Here is a 17,500-nt window from a genome sequence, read left to right on the forward strand (position 1 = left end):
ACTTCAATTTCATTCGATTGTGACACAAACCTGATTGTCATGATGATATATGTCTAATAGTCTAATATAACCAGTAATGGAATGTAATCAAGTCTAACCATCTTTAACTACAGATTCAACATGTGAATAAGACGTTTTATGTAATTTTATACTTTTATTCCACTATATCACAGAGGCAAACCTTATACTTTTTACTCCACTACAGTTCACATCTGTGCGAAAGATTTAGTTACTAATTACTGGTTAGATTACAAATGTTCACACGCTTCGTCTTCTAAACTGTGTATCTCCAAATATACTGGTTTTAAATGTTGAGAAATCTTTTCTGTGTAAATAAACTACAGAAGCTGGACAATGCATTTTCATAACGCTGCAAGGGTTGAAGGGTTGTTTTTTTTCCTATCTCAGGAAAAGCTACAGATACTTTGAGATAGAGATATTTAGAAATAGATAAATAAAATATAAAGCATTGCTTTAGATGAAACTACACAGTAATATATAAAGCAGTACAAATGAGCTTATCCTTGTACATCTCCAGCAGTTTAATCCATCGTACACATGAATGCAACAGTGATATTAATCCAAATACATCATACTAGAATCGTAAACACTGACAGGGAGAATTGTACTGCACAGTGAGTGCAATCTCTACTGCAGAAAGGAAAAGACAGGACAAACTAATCAGTCCTGGGTATTCCTCTGGACACTGTACAGGAGGTAGGAGAAAGGAGGATGGTAGCAAAACTGTCATCATTACTGCAGAACGACTCTCACCCCCTGTATGAAACGGTTTCAGCTTTGAGCAGCTCCTTCAGTGACAGACTGTTACATCCTAAGTGTCTGAAGCGATACAGATGCTCTTTTCTCCCTGCTGCTATAAGACTTTACAATCAAAGCTGCTCACAGTGAACCAGTCACCATAATACACACTGTTATTACCATTTTAACTGTAATAATAACAATGACAAAGTAACAAAGTATCAGAGATGGGGGACTCGAGTCTTATGACTTGACTCGAGTCAGACTTAAGTCGCAAATTTGAGACTTGCTTGACAAATATTAAAAAAAGACTCGACTTGACTTTGACTTGCTTGACAAATATTAAAAAAAGACTCGACTTGACTTTGACTTGACATTCATGACTTGAGACTTGACTCGGTATTGAGTTAAATGACTCAGAGATGGGGGACTCGACTTGACTCGAGTCAGACTTAAGTCGCAAATTTGAGACTTGAGACTTGCTTGACTTGACTTTGACTTCACATTCATGACTTTAGACTTACTTGTGACTTGCACATGTGTGACTTACTCCCACCTCTGCAAAGTATTTTAAACATGTGCAATAACAGAAATTTTGAAAAACGTGCAATATTACTTATGTGCAATATACATCTTTTTTTATACATTTTGTTTTGTACATACTGTATATTATATTATGTCTCCATTCTTTTTATATATTTGCATTTTATTATTCTTGGCTGCTGTAACAGTGAAATTTCCACATTGTGGGACAAATAAAGGTATATTTTATCTTATCTTATTACGCTTATAGTCTGACACTTTAAGTACATTTTGTTGATAGTACTCAGTTACTTAACTAAGAATTGGAAACAGAAGGTTTATTCGAAGTGGAGCATTTTTATAGCGTGCTATTAAAAGACTTTTACTTCTTCGGCTACTGAACGGGAAGTGAATAAAACTCACACATATTTTAATTTCACATTACTTTTCTGCAATAATGGATGAAATTACAAACTGTATGCTGACAAAAGTGATTCTGGTCAACTAAGATGTCTGTATAACAATACATAAAGAGTTCAGCTGCACTGTGAAGCTTGTGTTTGTGCTTGTAGGCTACAATAAGACCTACTGTGTCATAAACCACATGAATAAGCCAGACTGAAATTTTATATGTCCTCATAAGTATTTCCATGAAAAGTGTCACACTCGCCAGATGAGCTGTACTCGCTTCATGAATCGACAACAAACAGACTGATTGTGATTGTGACTGGTTTTCAGGCTGAAATTGATTTGGGGTGTAGGTGTGTAAGTGCATGTCTGCTTGCTTGAGTCACGTAGGTTGAGAAACAAAAGAAAAAGCAAGGAAGGCACACAGCTTCTCTCAATCTGTCTTTCCATTTAGAAGGAGTATGTGTTCTGAATTGTGATCATGTACCACGATGTGGTATGTTCAGAATGTCCTCTGTTTCAGCCCGTAGCTGCTTTGACTTCCTCCTCAGAGCAATGTTGATTCAGTGCCCATGACTTTTGTCCCACATTAGAATACTCTGATTCCCCATTACATTTCGAAATGATTTGAAATCATTTTAAAGCTCTTGATGTTACCACATGTGTAAACAATAATCGTGCTAGCAATTGTCCAGGTTTTCATGCACCATAACAGTATACTCTTTACCTTAGTGTGATATGATGAATTAAAAAGACTCATGTCTATTGATTCTCTTTTCAAATGTATGATGTTACAATTATTGTATTCATTATTACTACATAACTACTACTACAAAAAAAATCCTGCCCTCATCGTCCCTTTAACCCTCTTGTCTTGCTTTGCCTTGTCTTTTATTTACTGTAATCTGGTGTATAATGTGGTTTCTTTATTTGTAATTTTTTAAAATTAAATTTCAATTTCTATTATAATAAACTGAGGGAGAATGGACTGACTTAGGCTTATCTACTAAAGTGCTTGTTCACCAGAACTCCACATTCACATCATGTAATCTTTATTACATGGGCTAGGGATGTGGTAGACTAGGGATTAAGGTGCTGGGCTACTAATCGAAATGTTGTAAGTTTGATTCCCACATCAACCAAGCTGACACTGCTGGGCCCCTGAGCAAGGCCTTTAACCCTCAATTGCTCACAAGTCACTCTGGATAAGGGCATGCTTACAGCAAGGGCAAGATTAGAAACTACCTCCTAAAAAATTTTGTTCTGGTGTTTTTTTCTCCCATGATTATTGGATGTGTGCCAGAATTCAGATGGGTTTTACTTTGCCAGAGCACAGCAATTATCCTTCTTCTGTTTTCTTATTGAATTATTTAAAGAATGCACAGAAATTACATATGAAAAGCCAATAGGGCCAACATGACATGCATGTAAACATAAAACATGAAATTAAACTATATAATCTCTGTTTAAAATTCCTGATATATAATTATAATATGATTCATGTCATATGATTGAAATACTAGAATTGCTTCAAGCTTCTTCATCACCGATGCTAATAAAGTTTTAAGATACAAATCACAAGGTCAATAAGTGTGGTTAAAATACAACAATTGTTTTGCAATATGAGAAATATATCAAAATATTTCCTGAATATTGATTTACCAGCATATTCTTAGTGTAATACAACGTGAGCAAATATAACCTTATCATTAATATTTAATGTAAAACATTTTTGTTTTTTATAAGTTGGCTAGGGTACCATGGGCCTCGCAATGAGGAAATAAAGCATGTCCTTGGGTTTTATGTGACATCACACCACCATTTTGAGGAATGAATAGAGAACAGACTGCCTATGACTCATTAAGAAGACTAATTTTTATCTATATGGATAAGCGACTTCCCTAAAGAAGCAGTGCAATCCAGCGGTTCCTCCTTGTCACACTGCCTTTAGCTATGTTAGCTACTGGGAAATTGATCATGGCAGTAAACATGCCAAGCTTCTAGCTTTAGCAGTTTACCAAATTAGTTTGGGTTAGTTTGTGTGCATGTTCTCCCTGTTTCTATGTAGGTTTCCTCTGGGTTTACAGGTTTCTTTCAACCTCCCAAAACCATGCCAAATGGTAGAAGACAAATTCTCCTAGTTGTGAATCATTGGTGTTTATGTGTGTGCATGGAGCCCTGTAATAGACTAGCATCCCATCCAAAGTATAGTCCTGTCTCATACCCAGTGTTCACAACATGGGCTCTTAATTCACTGCAACTTAGACAAAGATAAAGGGCTTGAGCTTATTAGCTAATATTTACTACCCATAATGATGTAATGAATTTATGTTTCTTGCTGATCAGGGATTGAGAATGAAATATCAGGAGAGCACATATTTGTTGACGTAGATCAACATGTGACTGAAACATGTAGCCAACATATAGGACCAAAAGTATACGAACACCTGACCATCACACCCGTATGGTATGTCTTTGCATGACATAGCATTATAATTAGAACTAAGAGGTCCAAACCTGTGCACAGAGCAAATTCAATGGTTCTTCTACACCAAGGGGGGTGTAGAAGGATTTGAGTGTCCTGCATAGAACTCTGACCTCAACCCCACTAATCACCTTTGTGGTGAACTGGAACTCATTGTAATGTCCAAGGTGTCTCCTGCCTTGTGCCCCATGTCCCCTAGGATAGGCCCAACTCTACGTAGGATTTATGCTAGTGAAAATGCATGGATTGATGGATGTAAAGAAGGAAGGAAGGAAGGAAGGAAGGAAGGAAGGCGGCCTTCCTTGTTGGTTAGTTCCTGACCTCACTAATGCTCATGCTGCTGAATGTAGCAGTTCCATATAGCAATGCAGCAATGCTACACAATCTAGTAGACAAGATTATTACAACAGCAAATGAGAGCTATATATGGAATGGGGGTGTACAACAAGCACGTACTTTTGGCCCTGTTTATTATTATGTGACGGATTTTTTTGGGCGTCTAGACATTTCTGACTCTTTTGGCTTCTCATACTGTTGAGGAGCGCTCGCGCGGCTGAGCTGGAATGCATTGACGTAAGAGCAGGCGCGCTTGTGCGCTCGAGCCCGAGGTGAGCGCTCGAGCACTGCAGAGACAGTGACGAGCTCAACAACATCTCAGTCAACATCTCTCTCATTCTGCTGCAGCCGGACCGAGAGAGTCTCGGCGGATTCGTTGGCCAGCATAAGGAGAACGGATACATCGGTCGGTTAAAGAACCTTTTGGACAGAAGAGAAGGAGGCGGATGAAGAGATAAACAGATAAACAGCATTAGTGTCGCTGAGGTAAGTTATTAAACAGGCGCGCGCGCGCACACACACTCTCGGGTTGTGTTTATAAATCCGTTATTCTGTTATTCTGCGTGTAAAACACGTGAATATTGTGTTCAATATGGCCGTGTAGCTGCTTTGAGTCTCTGCTCTGTCCTGTCCAATGTGGATGTGCGCAGTTTGGACACTCAGTGCTGTGCTGTTGTGAGAAAGTGTATGTATGTATGTATGTATGTATGTGTGTGTGTGTGTGTGTGTGTGTGTGTGTTTGTGTTTGTGTATATGTTTGTGTGTACGTATATATGTGTGTATGTATATGTGTGTGTATGTTTGCATATGTGTGTGTGTATGTGCATGTGTGTGTATGTGTGTGAATGTGTGTATGTGTGTATATATGTGTGTGTATATATGTATGTGTATGTGTATATGTGTGTATGTGTATACATGTGTATGTGTGTGTATATATGTGTGTGTGTGTATATGTGTGTGTATACTGTATGTGTATGTGTGTGTGTGTGTGTGTGTTTGTGTGTGTGTGTGTGTGTGTGTGTGTGTGTGTGTCTCATTTTCAAATCTCTCATTTCTTATTACTACTGTATGTGGAAATTATGTAGAATATAAATTATTGTAGGGTTTTGTCTCAGAACACTTGTAGTGTATAGCTGGGAAAAATCTTTTCATCTGTGCTGAGATGTTTGTTTGTTTTTGAATCAGCCTTTTGTCAATCATTTTATAGTCACGCCCCTAACACCCCTAAACATCCCGAGAAATTATTATGGGGAAACGTTTGCTGCAACTTGGCTTTCAAGCAGTTAACTATGCACTTAAATGTGACGTCATGACGGTCCTTGCTAATGGTTAGCATGCAAGTCTAGTGAAAGTCTGGTCTAGCACGCAAGTTTTAGGGCCAGAGCTTTGGGGTGAAATGAGGACAGGATCAATGAGTAAAGAAATCATAAATCCTTCAGACAACGTGCAACTCTGCCATTTAACAGCTAGACCCATGGCCAAAATCTCACCTATTGCACGTTTCAAATCAAAATAGTGAAATCCTACAGTGAAACTTGTAAACTGTTTTATTCATGTAATTATATAGTCTTACCTCATAGATCTCTTAGAATTATCACCTTACAGTATAAAATAAAAATTTATGTACCTATGTCGGTGAATGTGTCAAGTAATCTGTTAATGAAACACTATAGTTGTTTGTGCATCATTAGAAGGGTTAGTTTACACTAATGTCCAAGGATTAAATTAATGCCTTCAGTGTGAAACTCACTTTTACTGACTTCCACAACATCTATAATTCAAAACTGATCACTACTACTGTGTTTCGTTTGGGTTCGAAGCTATCTTGTTCGTGCTCCTCACATAATCTCTGCTAATCCAGAATATGAAGGGATGGCTGTAGGCACAGTTTTAGGGAAGACTTGTGGGGGTGTGTGGGTAGGCACAACTGTAGTTAGTGATGGTTGTAGTGACAGCTGTAGTGATGCTTGTAGTGACATCGGTAGTGATGCTTGTAGTGACATCGGTAGTGATGGTCGTAGTGACATCGGTAGTGATGGTTGTAGTGACAGCTGTAGTGATGGTTGTAGTGACAGCTGTAGTGATGGTTGTAGTGACAGCTGTAGTGATGCTTGTAGTGACATCGGTAGTGATGGTCGTAGTGACATCTGTAGTGATGGTTGTAGTGACGTCTGTAGTGATGGTTGTAGTGACAGCTGTAGTGATGGTTGTAGTGACAGCTGTAGTGATGGTTGTAGTGACAGCTGTAGTGATGGTTGTAGTGACAGCTGTAGTGATGGTTGTAGTGATGATTGTAGTGACATCGGTAGTGATGGTCGTAGTGACGTCTGTAGTGATGCTTGTAGTTACGGCTGTAGTGATGGTTGTAGTGACAGTTGTAGTGATGCTTGTAGTGAAAGCTGTAGTGATAGATGTAGTGATGTCTGTAGTGATGGTCGTAGTGACATCGGTAGTGATGGTTGTAGTGACATCTGTAGTGATGGTTGTAGTGACAGCTGTAGTGATGGTTGTAGTGACAGCTGTAGTGATGGTTGTAGTGATGATTGTAGTGACATCGGTAGTGATGGTTGTAGTGACGTCTGTAGTGATGCTTGTAGTTACGGCTGTAGTGATGGTTGTAGTGACAGTTGTAGTGATGCTTGTAGTGAAAGCTGTAGTGATGGATGTAGTGACGTCTGTAGTGATGGTTGTAGTGACGTCTGTAATATTGGTTGTAGTGACAGCTGTAGTGATGCTTGTAGTGACGTCTTTAGTGATGGTTGTAGTGACGTCTGTAGTGACGCTTGTAGTGACATCTGTAATATTGATTGTAGTGACAGCTGTAGTGATAGTTGTAGTGACAGCTGTAGTGATGGTTGTAGTGACAGCTGTAGTGATGGTTGTAGTGATGATTGTAGTGACATCGGTAGTGATGGTCGTAGTGACGTCTGTAGTGATGCTTGTAGTTACGGCTGTAGTGATGGTTTTAGTGACAGTTGTAGTGATGCTTGTAGTGAAAGCTGTAGTGACGTCTGTAGTGATGGTTGTAGTGACGTCTGTAATATTGGTTGTAGTGACAGCTGTAGTGATGCTTGTAGTGACGTCTTTAGTGATGGTTGTAGTGACGTCTGTAGTGACGCTTGTAGTGACATCTGTAATATTGATTGTAGTGACAGCTGTAGTGATGGTTGTAGTGACAGCTGTAGTTATAGTTGTAGTGACAGCTGTAGTGATAGTTGTAGTGACAGCTGTAGTGATGGTTGTAGTGACAGCTGTAGTGATGGATGTAGTAACGTCTGTAGGTATAGTTGTAGTGATGTCTGTAGGTATAGTTGTAGTGATGTCTGTAGGTATAGTTGTAGTGATGTCTGTAGGTATAGTTGTAGTGACGTCTGTAGGTATAGTTGTAGTGACGTCTGTAGGTATAGTTGTAGTGACGTCTGTAGGTATAGTTGTAGTGACGTCTGTAGGTATAGTTATATTGACGTCTGTAGGTATAGTTGTAGTGACGTCTTTAGGTATAGTTGTAGTGACGTATGTAGGTATAGTTGTAGTGATGTCTGTAGGTATAGTTGTAGTGACGTCTGTAGGTATAGTTGTAGTGACGTCTTTAGGTATAGTTGTAGTGACATCTGTAGGTATAGTTGTAGTGATGTCTGTAGGTATAGTTGTAGTGACGTCTGTAGGTATAGTTGTAGTGACGTCTTTAGGTATAGTTGTAGTGACGTCTGTAAGTATAGTTGTAGTGACGTCTGTAGGTATAGTTGTAGTGACATCTGTAGGTATAGTTGTAGTGATGTCTGTAGGTATAGTTGTAGTGACGTCTGTAAGTATAGTTGTAGTGACGTCTGTAGGAATAGTTGTAGTGATGTCTGTAGGTATAGTTGTAGTGACGTCTGTAGGTATAGTTGTAGTGACGTCTGTAGGTATAGTTGTAGTGACGTCTGTAGGTATAGTTGTAGTGACGTCTGTAGGTATAGTTATATTGACGTCTGTAGGTATAGTTGTAGTGACGTCTGTAGGTATAGTTGTAGTGATGTCTTTAGGTATAGTTGTAGTGACGTATGTAGGTATAGTTGTAGTGATGTCTGTAGGTATAGTTGTAGTGACGTCTGTAGGTATAGTTGTAGTGACGTCTGTAGGTATAGTTGTAGTGACGTCTTTAGGTATAGTTGTAGTGACATCTGTAGGTATAGTTGTAGTGATGTCTGTAGGTATAGTTGTAGTGACGTCTGTAAGTATAGTTGTAGTGACGTCTGTAGGAATAGTTGTAGTGACGTCTGTAGGTATAGTTGTAGTGATGTATGTAGGTATAGTTGTAGTGACGTCTGTAAGTATAGTTGTAGTGACGTCTGTAGGAATAGTTGTAGTGATGTCTGTAGGTATAGTTGTAGTGACGTCTGTAGGTATAGTTGTAGTGACATCTGTAGGTATAGTTGTAGTGATGTCTGTAGGTATAGTTGTAGTGACGTCTGTAAGTATAGTTGTAGTGACGTCTGTAGGAATAGTTGTAGTGACGTCTGTAGGTATAGTTGTAGTGACGTCTGTAGGTATAGTTGTAGTGACGTCTGTAGGTATAGTTGTAGTGACGTCTGTAGGTATAGTTGTAGTGACGTATGTAGGTATAGTTGTAGTGATGTATGTAGGTATAGTTGTAGTGACGTCTGTAGGTATAGTTGTAGTGACGTCTGTAGGTATAGTTGTAGTGATGTATGTAGGTATAGTTGTACTGATAGCTGTAGTAATGGATGTAGTGATGTCTGTAGGTATAGTTGTACTGATAGCTGTAGTAATGGATGTAGTGATGTCTGTAGGTATAGTTGTAGTGACGTCTGTAGGTATAGTTGTAGTGATGTATGTAGGTATAGTTGTACTGATAGCTGTAGTGATGGATGTAGTGATGTCTGTAGGTATAGTTGTAGTGACGTCTGTAGGTATAGTTGTAGTGATGTATGTAGGTATAGTTGTACTGATAGCTGTAGTGATGGATGTAGTGATGTCTGTAGGTATAGTTGTAGTGATGCTTTGAGTCAGTCGCAGCGGTAGAGATGGTTGTATGCATGGTTGGATTTATATGTGTTTACACACACATGCACATATGTAGTATGTGTAGTGACAGTAGGGATGACTGTAGGGAAGGTTGTACTGAAAGCTGTAGTAACTGTTGACTTTACAGTGGAAGGGATGGTTATAAAAATTGAAGTAGGGATGGCTGTAAGAACAGTAGAGATGGCTGAAAGTAGTATCTTTAGAAATAGTTGTTAAGTTGTAGGCTGAAGACTTGAAAGAGAGAGAGACAGACGTAGCATTGTATGCTGTTGCTGCATCTGAGCGCCATTTCCCACACTCAGCAGCTCTGTGTGTGTGTTTCTAACAGCATCAGTCAGGGAGTGTGTGTGTGTGTGTGTGTGTGTGTGTGTGTGTGTGTGTGTGTGTGTGTGTGTGTGTGTGTGTGTGTGAGAGAGAGAGGTTGTGCAGTATGGACACAACGTCCTGACACACATCCCTTTGAGATGCTGAGAGCAGCATGCTGCAGTGTGTGTGTGTGTGTGTGTGTGTGTGTGTGTGCGTGTGCGTGAGAAGAGCTCTCACTGCAATTTCATCACACAGCACTCGAGATGCTGAGAGACTAAAATATCACAGCGAGAGCGAGAAGAAAAAAGGAAGTGAATAACAGAAACGTTGTTGACAGGATTCTGAATGCATCGATTTAGATACCGATATACAGACTAGGATGCTCTTAAAAGTCCGCAATGCACTGCTTACCGTTAGCAACCAAGTGATTTAACCTAGGTGGGACAAAATGCCCAAAATGCACTTAGGTTGTTAGGGAATAAGAAGTAGGACACCTCTTCCGAGGTCGGCCATGTACCTAGTTTTCAGTTTAATCTTATAAACCTACTGAAAAAGAAAAAGTTTGTGATGAGTTTTCTCTAAACAGAAATATTCAGTATGTATAAATAACGAATCACGAAGAAGGGGAAATAGAAAAATAAACTTTGGACAAATAAATTATGCATAGAAATAAATATTTGAGACACCTGGATAGTCGATGTTCTGTGTAACATGTAGAGGTGTCTCAAATTTGCGACTCAAGTCTGACTCGAGTCACCCATCTCTGAGTCATTTAACTCAAGTCCGAGTCAAGTCTCAAGTCATGAACGTCAAGTCGAGTCTTTTTTTTAATATTTGTCAAGCAAGTCTCAAATTTGCGACTCGAGTCAAGTCGAGTCCCCCATCTCCGAGTCATTTAACTCAAGTCCGAGTCAAGTCTCAAGTCATGAATGTCAAGTCAAAGTCAAGGTCGAGTCTTTTTTTAATATTTGTCAAGCAAGTCTCAAGTCTTAAATTTGCGACTCAAGTCTGACTCGAGTCAAGTCGAGGCCCCACAGGCCCCACATCTCACATGGCTAACATGACTGCCATTTTGGTGCTCTCGTTTCCTGCTGTAAAGCGAGCAGGTGGTTTCTGGTGTAATCTAAACATACTCCAGATTCCAGATGTTTCCAGCAGCCACACCTAGTGTAAGCACTACGGCAAGCTATTTTATGTGTAAATCGCGGTTCTATCGATTTGAAGGTTTGCTGACGATAGAGTTAGTTTGTAAATTGTGTTTTTTTTTTCCGCTCCAGTTTAACCAGATGTTTTTTACTGAACATATTATCTCTTTGTAGACAGAATAAATTTGCATATATGCTCATTTATTTTTTTAGGACACTTTTATTTGTTTATTGAAAGAAAGACCAGTAGTTTTGTGGCTCACACTCAGCATTTTCTCGCCCAGATACGTGCTTTCAGGAAACAATCCTTACTTTATTATGCAACAGCTGGATCATATATTTTATGGTGAACTCACATACTTCTCATTCGCCGTCGGATAAACTGAGCAAAACAGCCCAGAGTTCCGGTCATCATTTTAAATGAATAAAACTGCTTTGTGCTATTATTATTATTATTATTATTATTATTATTATTATTATTATTATTATTATTATTATTTTGTTGTTGTTATTGTTATTGTTGTTGTTGTTGTTGTTATTATTATTATTATTATTATTATTATTACAAACATGTTTTGTGGAAAGTGAAACAGAACAAAAGTAAATACAGAACATCTTTAACGTGCAACGTGAACAGAGAAACTCACTCCAAGCCACGATCGTACCACGATGATGTCGAACCGTGGCAGTTTATTTCATTTATCAACCAGTCTTTCTATCTGTTTACACAGTAAACTCATAAACTCTTTGGAAGTGGAAAAGGTTTGGTGTGTTTGTGTGTGTGTGTGTGTGTGTGTTAATGTACTATGCACACTGCTGTTATCTCCCCCATCACCACACTGACCTCAACATCATCAATACTTCATGATGGGAACACTGACGATGAGATCATACCTACAGAGGAAACCCCACTCCTTTCCTCTCCTCTTTACTCTAATCCCCCCCTCTCTGTCTCTCTCTCTCTCTCTCTCTCTCTCTCTCTCTCTGTGAGTAAGACAGAATGAGTCATCATCTCACACTTTTCCCCTGATGCTACTTGTCACACCGAGTCCCCCATCAGGTTGTGTGTCCTTTTTTTATTTGTGTGTATTTGCGTTATTGTGGTTATAGTGTGCATACACATCTTTGTGGGTTATATGTATATACAACCACTTGCACAGCGTTGTGCAATGCATTATTTGTGTGTGTGTGTGTGTGTGTGTGTGTGTGTGTGTGTGTGTGTGTGTGTGTGTGTGTGTGTGTGTAAAGTAGCCGCTGCAGAGCGGCCATGTTGTATTCTGCTTGTAATGTGCTGTGTAGCACTGAGCTCATGAGGGAGAACCTCAGAATAGGTTGAGGAGGCATGTATTTGTGGGTTACTTTGTGGGATATTCTGTGCATGCTCCATGTGTGTGTGTGTGTGTGTGTGTGTGTGTGTGTGCATGTGTGTGTGTGCATGTATGTGTGTTATCAGTAGGATGCAGTGCAAGCTCTAAGTAGGAAATAGTCTGACTGTCAGACACTAGAAGGGAAAGCCTTATCCTTCCTCCGGACACACACGCACACACACCCCACACACGCACACACACCCATGCTCACACACACACATGCGCACAAAAAGACACACACATGTTCACATGCATACACATCTATGCAGGCAAGAAGGAAGCCTGTCTGTGCAGGCAAGAATGTGTGTCTGTGTGCATGTGTCTGTGTGTGTCTTTGTGTGTTTCTGTGTCTATGTCTGTGTGTGTGTGTCTGTGTGTGTGTGTGTCTGTGTGTGTGTCTGTGTCTGTGTGTGTCCGCGTTTGTGTATGTGTGTTTGTGTCTGTGTGTGTCTGTGTGTGTGTGCGTGCGCACGCGTGCGCGCGTGTGTGTGTGTGTGTGTGTGTGTGTGTGTGTGTGTGTGTGTGTGTGGTCCCAGTAGAGATCAAGTACATCACTCCAACATGGCATCAGTCACTCTCTATCCTGGATACAACTCATTAACTATTCCGCACCCTCCATTACCACACACACACACACACACACACACACACACACACACACTAATTATGATATCTTGTTACACATATTGATCTGCACCATCTGGTTTGCGCTCTTGTCATATGACTCCGTCACCAATACTGTATGCACAGAAACACACCACATCTCTGTTCCTTTCCTTTCTTTTCCTTTTTTTTTTAATCTTCCCTGTCCTGTTACTCTGAATATCTCAGACTCTGTATTTCACATGTTATAGTTTGGTTTATTGTCTGAGCCTCATGCTGACAGCTGACATCAAATCCCAATTGGTTATGTTTGTAACTTCCATCTTTTATACCATGTTTATATCATATTACTCTATTTGACTCGACACTTTTATGTGGAATTACTTACATGTAATATCACTTTTATGATATTTTATTTTATTTTATTTTGTTCACTTTAATTCTAAACTTTGTTCACTTTTATTTTGTGCACTTTAAACGATGTGTGTTTATCGGTTGTGTAACTGGTTACAGTACAATGTGGGACTTTCAACATTCAAATGCTGATTTTCACTTTTGTGTATGTAAATATTATTAAAATACAGTTACAATTAAAGAGTGAAAGAGTGACACACACACACATGAACACGCACACACACATGAACACACACACACACATGAACACACACACACGCACATTAACAGACAGCACACACACACACACACACAACCACACACGGATAAAAAGTAAACACAACATAAACACAACACAACCAGAAAACACACTCACTTACCCACTCACACAAATACACAACATACACACAGCAAACACACACATACATGTGAACACGAACACACGCACTCACTTACAGACACACACATACACATAAACACAACGAACACAACACAACCAAAAAAACACACACACACACACACACACACACAAATACACAACATACACACACCAAACACACACATACATGTGAACACGAACACACGCACTCACTTACAGACACACACATACACATAAACACAATGAACACAACACAACCAAAAACTCACACACACACACACACACACATACACACACACACACTAACATACTTTCGCGTGTCTGTACTAATGTAGCACTTGTTGGAAGACTTTGAGTCACACCTCTCACTTTTCCACCCACATACTTCAGTGACGGGCCACTAGAAGGAATGAAGGTTTGTTGCTGTGCCTCATGTTTGCATGCCTGAGCTCTGTGTCACATGTCTGCTGATTCCTTCTTCATTTAATATAAGTTATTAAAGGCATTTTAACAGAGGAAGGAAATCTAAAGAGTAGAACCTCACAAAACCAGTTTAACACACACACACACTCACAAAGAATAGCACGCACATGCTTTCACGTGCAACACATTCAGGCCTGTTTGAATACCAACACCCAACACACACGTGCACATGCACACACATGCACACACACACATACACACAAGCACACACACACACACACACACACACACACACACACACGAGCACACACACACACACACACAGATAAGAGATATGTTATTCATACATACATTCATACATAGTTCTGTCATAAGACTTGATTTCCTAACTTACCCTTTTATGCCCCTGCACCTCATACAGGGTGTATTTCAGTTTCACACAGTGACTAAGATGTAAATCTAAAGCAGAACAATAATGTTAATGTCTCATTCCCCACCTGTGAGCACACACACACACACACACACACACACACACACACACTTTTTAGGCACTGAGATCAAAAATAGAACGCATAACGTACACAGTATACGTTAACGTACACTTTACTTACCATTGTTACGTCGTCCAGACAAGCAGCCTAGTGGCAAGAGGACAAAACGTTGCTAAGCAGCGAACACAACATGAAGATTCGTCTGACATTTAAACACATTGATAAACAACACAATGCAAATCAAAAAGCACAGCTTAACTTCAGACAATAGAGCGTATACTTTGCATCAGCAAAAGACGGCCGTGTCTCAAACGGCACGCCATATTCATCCGCTACCCGTTAAGATATTAACACCTCAAATTAAAATATTGACATTAACACAGCTCACGACGTCACAGGAAAAAAGTCTGCACAGGAACAATGGACCATTAGAAACCTCTCGAAATATTTTGCTCCTAATTTTAAACACACCCATAGTGGAGGCAGTGACCTACTAACACTAAACGTAGGTATTTAAGGACTACTTAACTTGCTGCTATTAACATTAATAACACACACAATGGGACTATGGATGTGCGGTGAAAGGCAAATGCACTCGGACGGTAAAACCGTTAAGCCTGCAGATAAAGGAATTAGATAGAGTGCTAGTATCAGTTCTAAAACAAAGATATCTTCCGAGTACTTAAGTAATCAATATTCAGAGCTTTGTGATTTCTAGCAAATGAAATAGAAATAAAGCATTTCTTAATTCACTGATATGTGTTCCTGTTCCTAGACAGACAGAAAGAAAGATTTTTTTGTCGAATACAGAGTAAAAGAGGAAGGGAGGAACGGAGTATGAAAGAAAGAGAGAGAGAGAGAAAGAAAGAAAAAGAAAGAAAGAAAGATCTTTTGTCGAATTCATAGTAAAACAGGAAGGGAGTATGGAATAACAAATGAACGAAAGTATGAATGAATGAACGAAAGAAAGGAAGAAAGGAAAATTATTTAACAGCACATTCGATTTTTGTCTAATACAAAAGAAAACAGGAAGGAGGGAGGGAGGAAAAAAGAAAGAAAGAAAGAAAGAAAAAGAAAAGTTTACAGTGAAAGCTGGATTATTAAGGCAATAAGACCATAGTATACAATAGAGAACTCTACAGAGCCTACACACACACGCACACACACACGCACACACATAAATACACGCACGCACGCACACACAAACACACACACAGACATGCACGCACACACACACAGACACACGCACACACACACAGACAGACACAGACACGCACACATACAAACGCACACAAATGCACACGCACTTGCACATAGACACACACGCACACACACACATACCTGTACACACACACGCACACAGACACGCGCACACACACACAAACGCACACACACTTGCACATAGACACACACACACACAGACTCAGATCTGTTTAAACATAACTCAATGTGATTTGATGTGATTCCACTTGGAAACCGGTAACACTTTATTTGTCCAGTGTACATGTATAAACTCCTGCATCATGCAGCAGCTGATTGTCAACAACATATAAACAGAACGAGTCTGTAGTCTCCAGATTATCTCCTAAACATCACGACCTATAAACTAAACTGTCCATATACAGTGTTACAGAAGAGTGAGAAAGAAGAGCCAACGCAGTGCCAAAGGAGATTTCTTCAATAGCGTCTCTCAGTAATATTAGCCAAATGGCTTTGCGTCAGTGGTTCTGATTAGATTCGAACTGGATCATGTGCCATAATCGTAAGCCTTCATTGCTTTAGTGCTGCTTTTAAATGCTGGCTTTAAATACCAGATTTGTTGATTACTTGGAATAAATATTGAGTTATTAATAATAAGTGTTATGTTTATAGTATTGTTGTAATATCTTCCTGACTGTCGTATTTACCACTGTTATCTTCACTAGGTGATGTCTCACTAGAACTGCATTCGCTTCCATCGCCCCGTAACTGCACACCGCGCCGCACCTCCGATTCGAGATGGCCGCCACAAAGAGCGGCTCCGAGGGCAAAATCGCCGGTCTCTACGAGTTGGATCGTACACTAGGGAAAGGCCACTTTGCTGTTGTGAAACTTGCACGCCACGTTTTCACCGGGCAGCTGGTGGCTGTAAAAATCATCGATAAGACCAAGCTGGACAGCATGGCCATGGGTCACCTGCTGCAGGAAGTGCGCTGCATGAAGCTGGTACAGCACCCCAATGTGGTACGTCTCTACGAGGTGATTGACACACACACCAAACTCTACCTCATCCTGGAGCTGGGTGACGGCGGAGACCTCTACGACTACATCCTGCGGCATGAAGGTGGAGTCGCCGAGCGCACCGCCAAAGTGCACTTCGCTCAGATCGTACGAGCCATCGCGTACTGCCATCGACTGCACGTAGTGCACCGAGACCTGAAGCCCGAGAACGTCGTGTTCTTCCGCCAGCAAGGGACCGTCAAACTCACCGATTTTGGCTTCAGCAACCACTTCCAGCCCGGAACCATGCTCGTCACCAGCTGTGGCTCACTGGCCTACTCAGCTCCGGAGATACTGCTGGGAGAAGAGTACGATGCCCCTGCTGTGGGTGAGTGTGTATGCATGCGTGTGTATGTCTGTACATAAGATTGTATAGTGGTTCAATATGGAAGCTGTTTCTCTTGCCCAGAGTTGATCTGTACTCCAACTTTTAGCCCCTTTTAGCTCATTTATACTTATAAGAGAAAAAGAAACAAGCTAAACTAGTATCTAAAATAAAAGTAATCGACTTTGCAGGATTGTGAGATGACAAAAGGAGCACTGATGTTGGTGTCTGTAAGTGGGGGTGTGTGAGGGGAAGTGTGTGGGTTTGTGTT

General features: G+C 40.2%; 2 protein-coding genes across 2 annotated transcripts in view; both read left to right on the top strand.

Annotated features, from left to right (window-relative positions):
• The first annotated feature begins 4,721 nt into the window (after positions 1-4,721).
• snrkb (SNF related kinase b) overlaps positions 4,722-17,500 on the top strand; it is a 26,689-nt gene continuing 13,910 nt past the window's right edge. Inside the window, exons 1-2 of the mRNA XM_027135742.2 lie at positions 4,722-4,996; positions 16,571-17,232. Coding sequence (XP_026991543.2) covers positions 16,644-17,232 — 589 coding nt within the window. The 5' untranslated portion in view covers positions 4,722-4,996; positions 16,571-16,643. The remainder of the gene's footprint in view (positions 4,997-16,570; positions 17,233-17,500) is intronic.
• Positions 5,481-10,529, top strand: LOC125139240 (multiple epidermal growth factor-like domains protein 11). Its single transcript, XM_047802518.1, has 2 exons — positions 5,481-9,399; positions 9,496-10,529. The coding sequence occupies exons 1-2, from the start codon at positions 6,383-6,385 to the stop codon at positions 9,533-9,535; spliced, it is 3,057 nt and encodes a 1,018-aa protein (XP_047658474.1). The 5' UTR covers positions 5,481-6,382; the 3' UTR covers positions 9,536-10,529.

This window comes from Tachysurus fulvidraco, chromosome 17 (assembly GCF_022655615.1).
Source record: "Tachysurus fulvidraco isolate hzauxx_2018 chromosome 17, HZAU_PFXX_2.0, whole genome shotgun sequence".
NCBI lineage: Eukaryota > Metazoa > Chordata > Actinopteri > Siluriformes > Bagridae > Tachysurus > Tachysurus fulvidraco.

Coding starts and splice junctions, on each gene's coding strand:
- LOC125139240 (XM_047802518.1), top strand. CDS start 6,383: ATGGCTGTAGGCACAGTTTTAGGGAAGACTTGTGGGGGTGTGTGGGTA. Junction 9,400..9,495: donor GGATGTAGTGATGTCTGTAG/GTATAGTTGTAG, acceptor TGATGTCTGTAG/GTATAGTTGTAGTGATGCTT.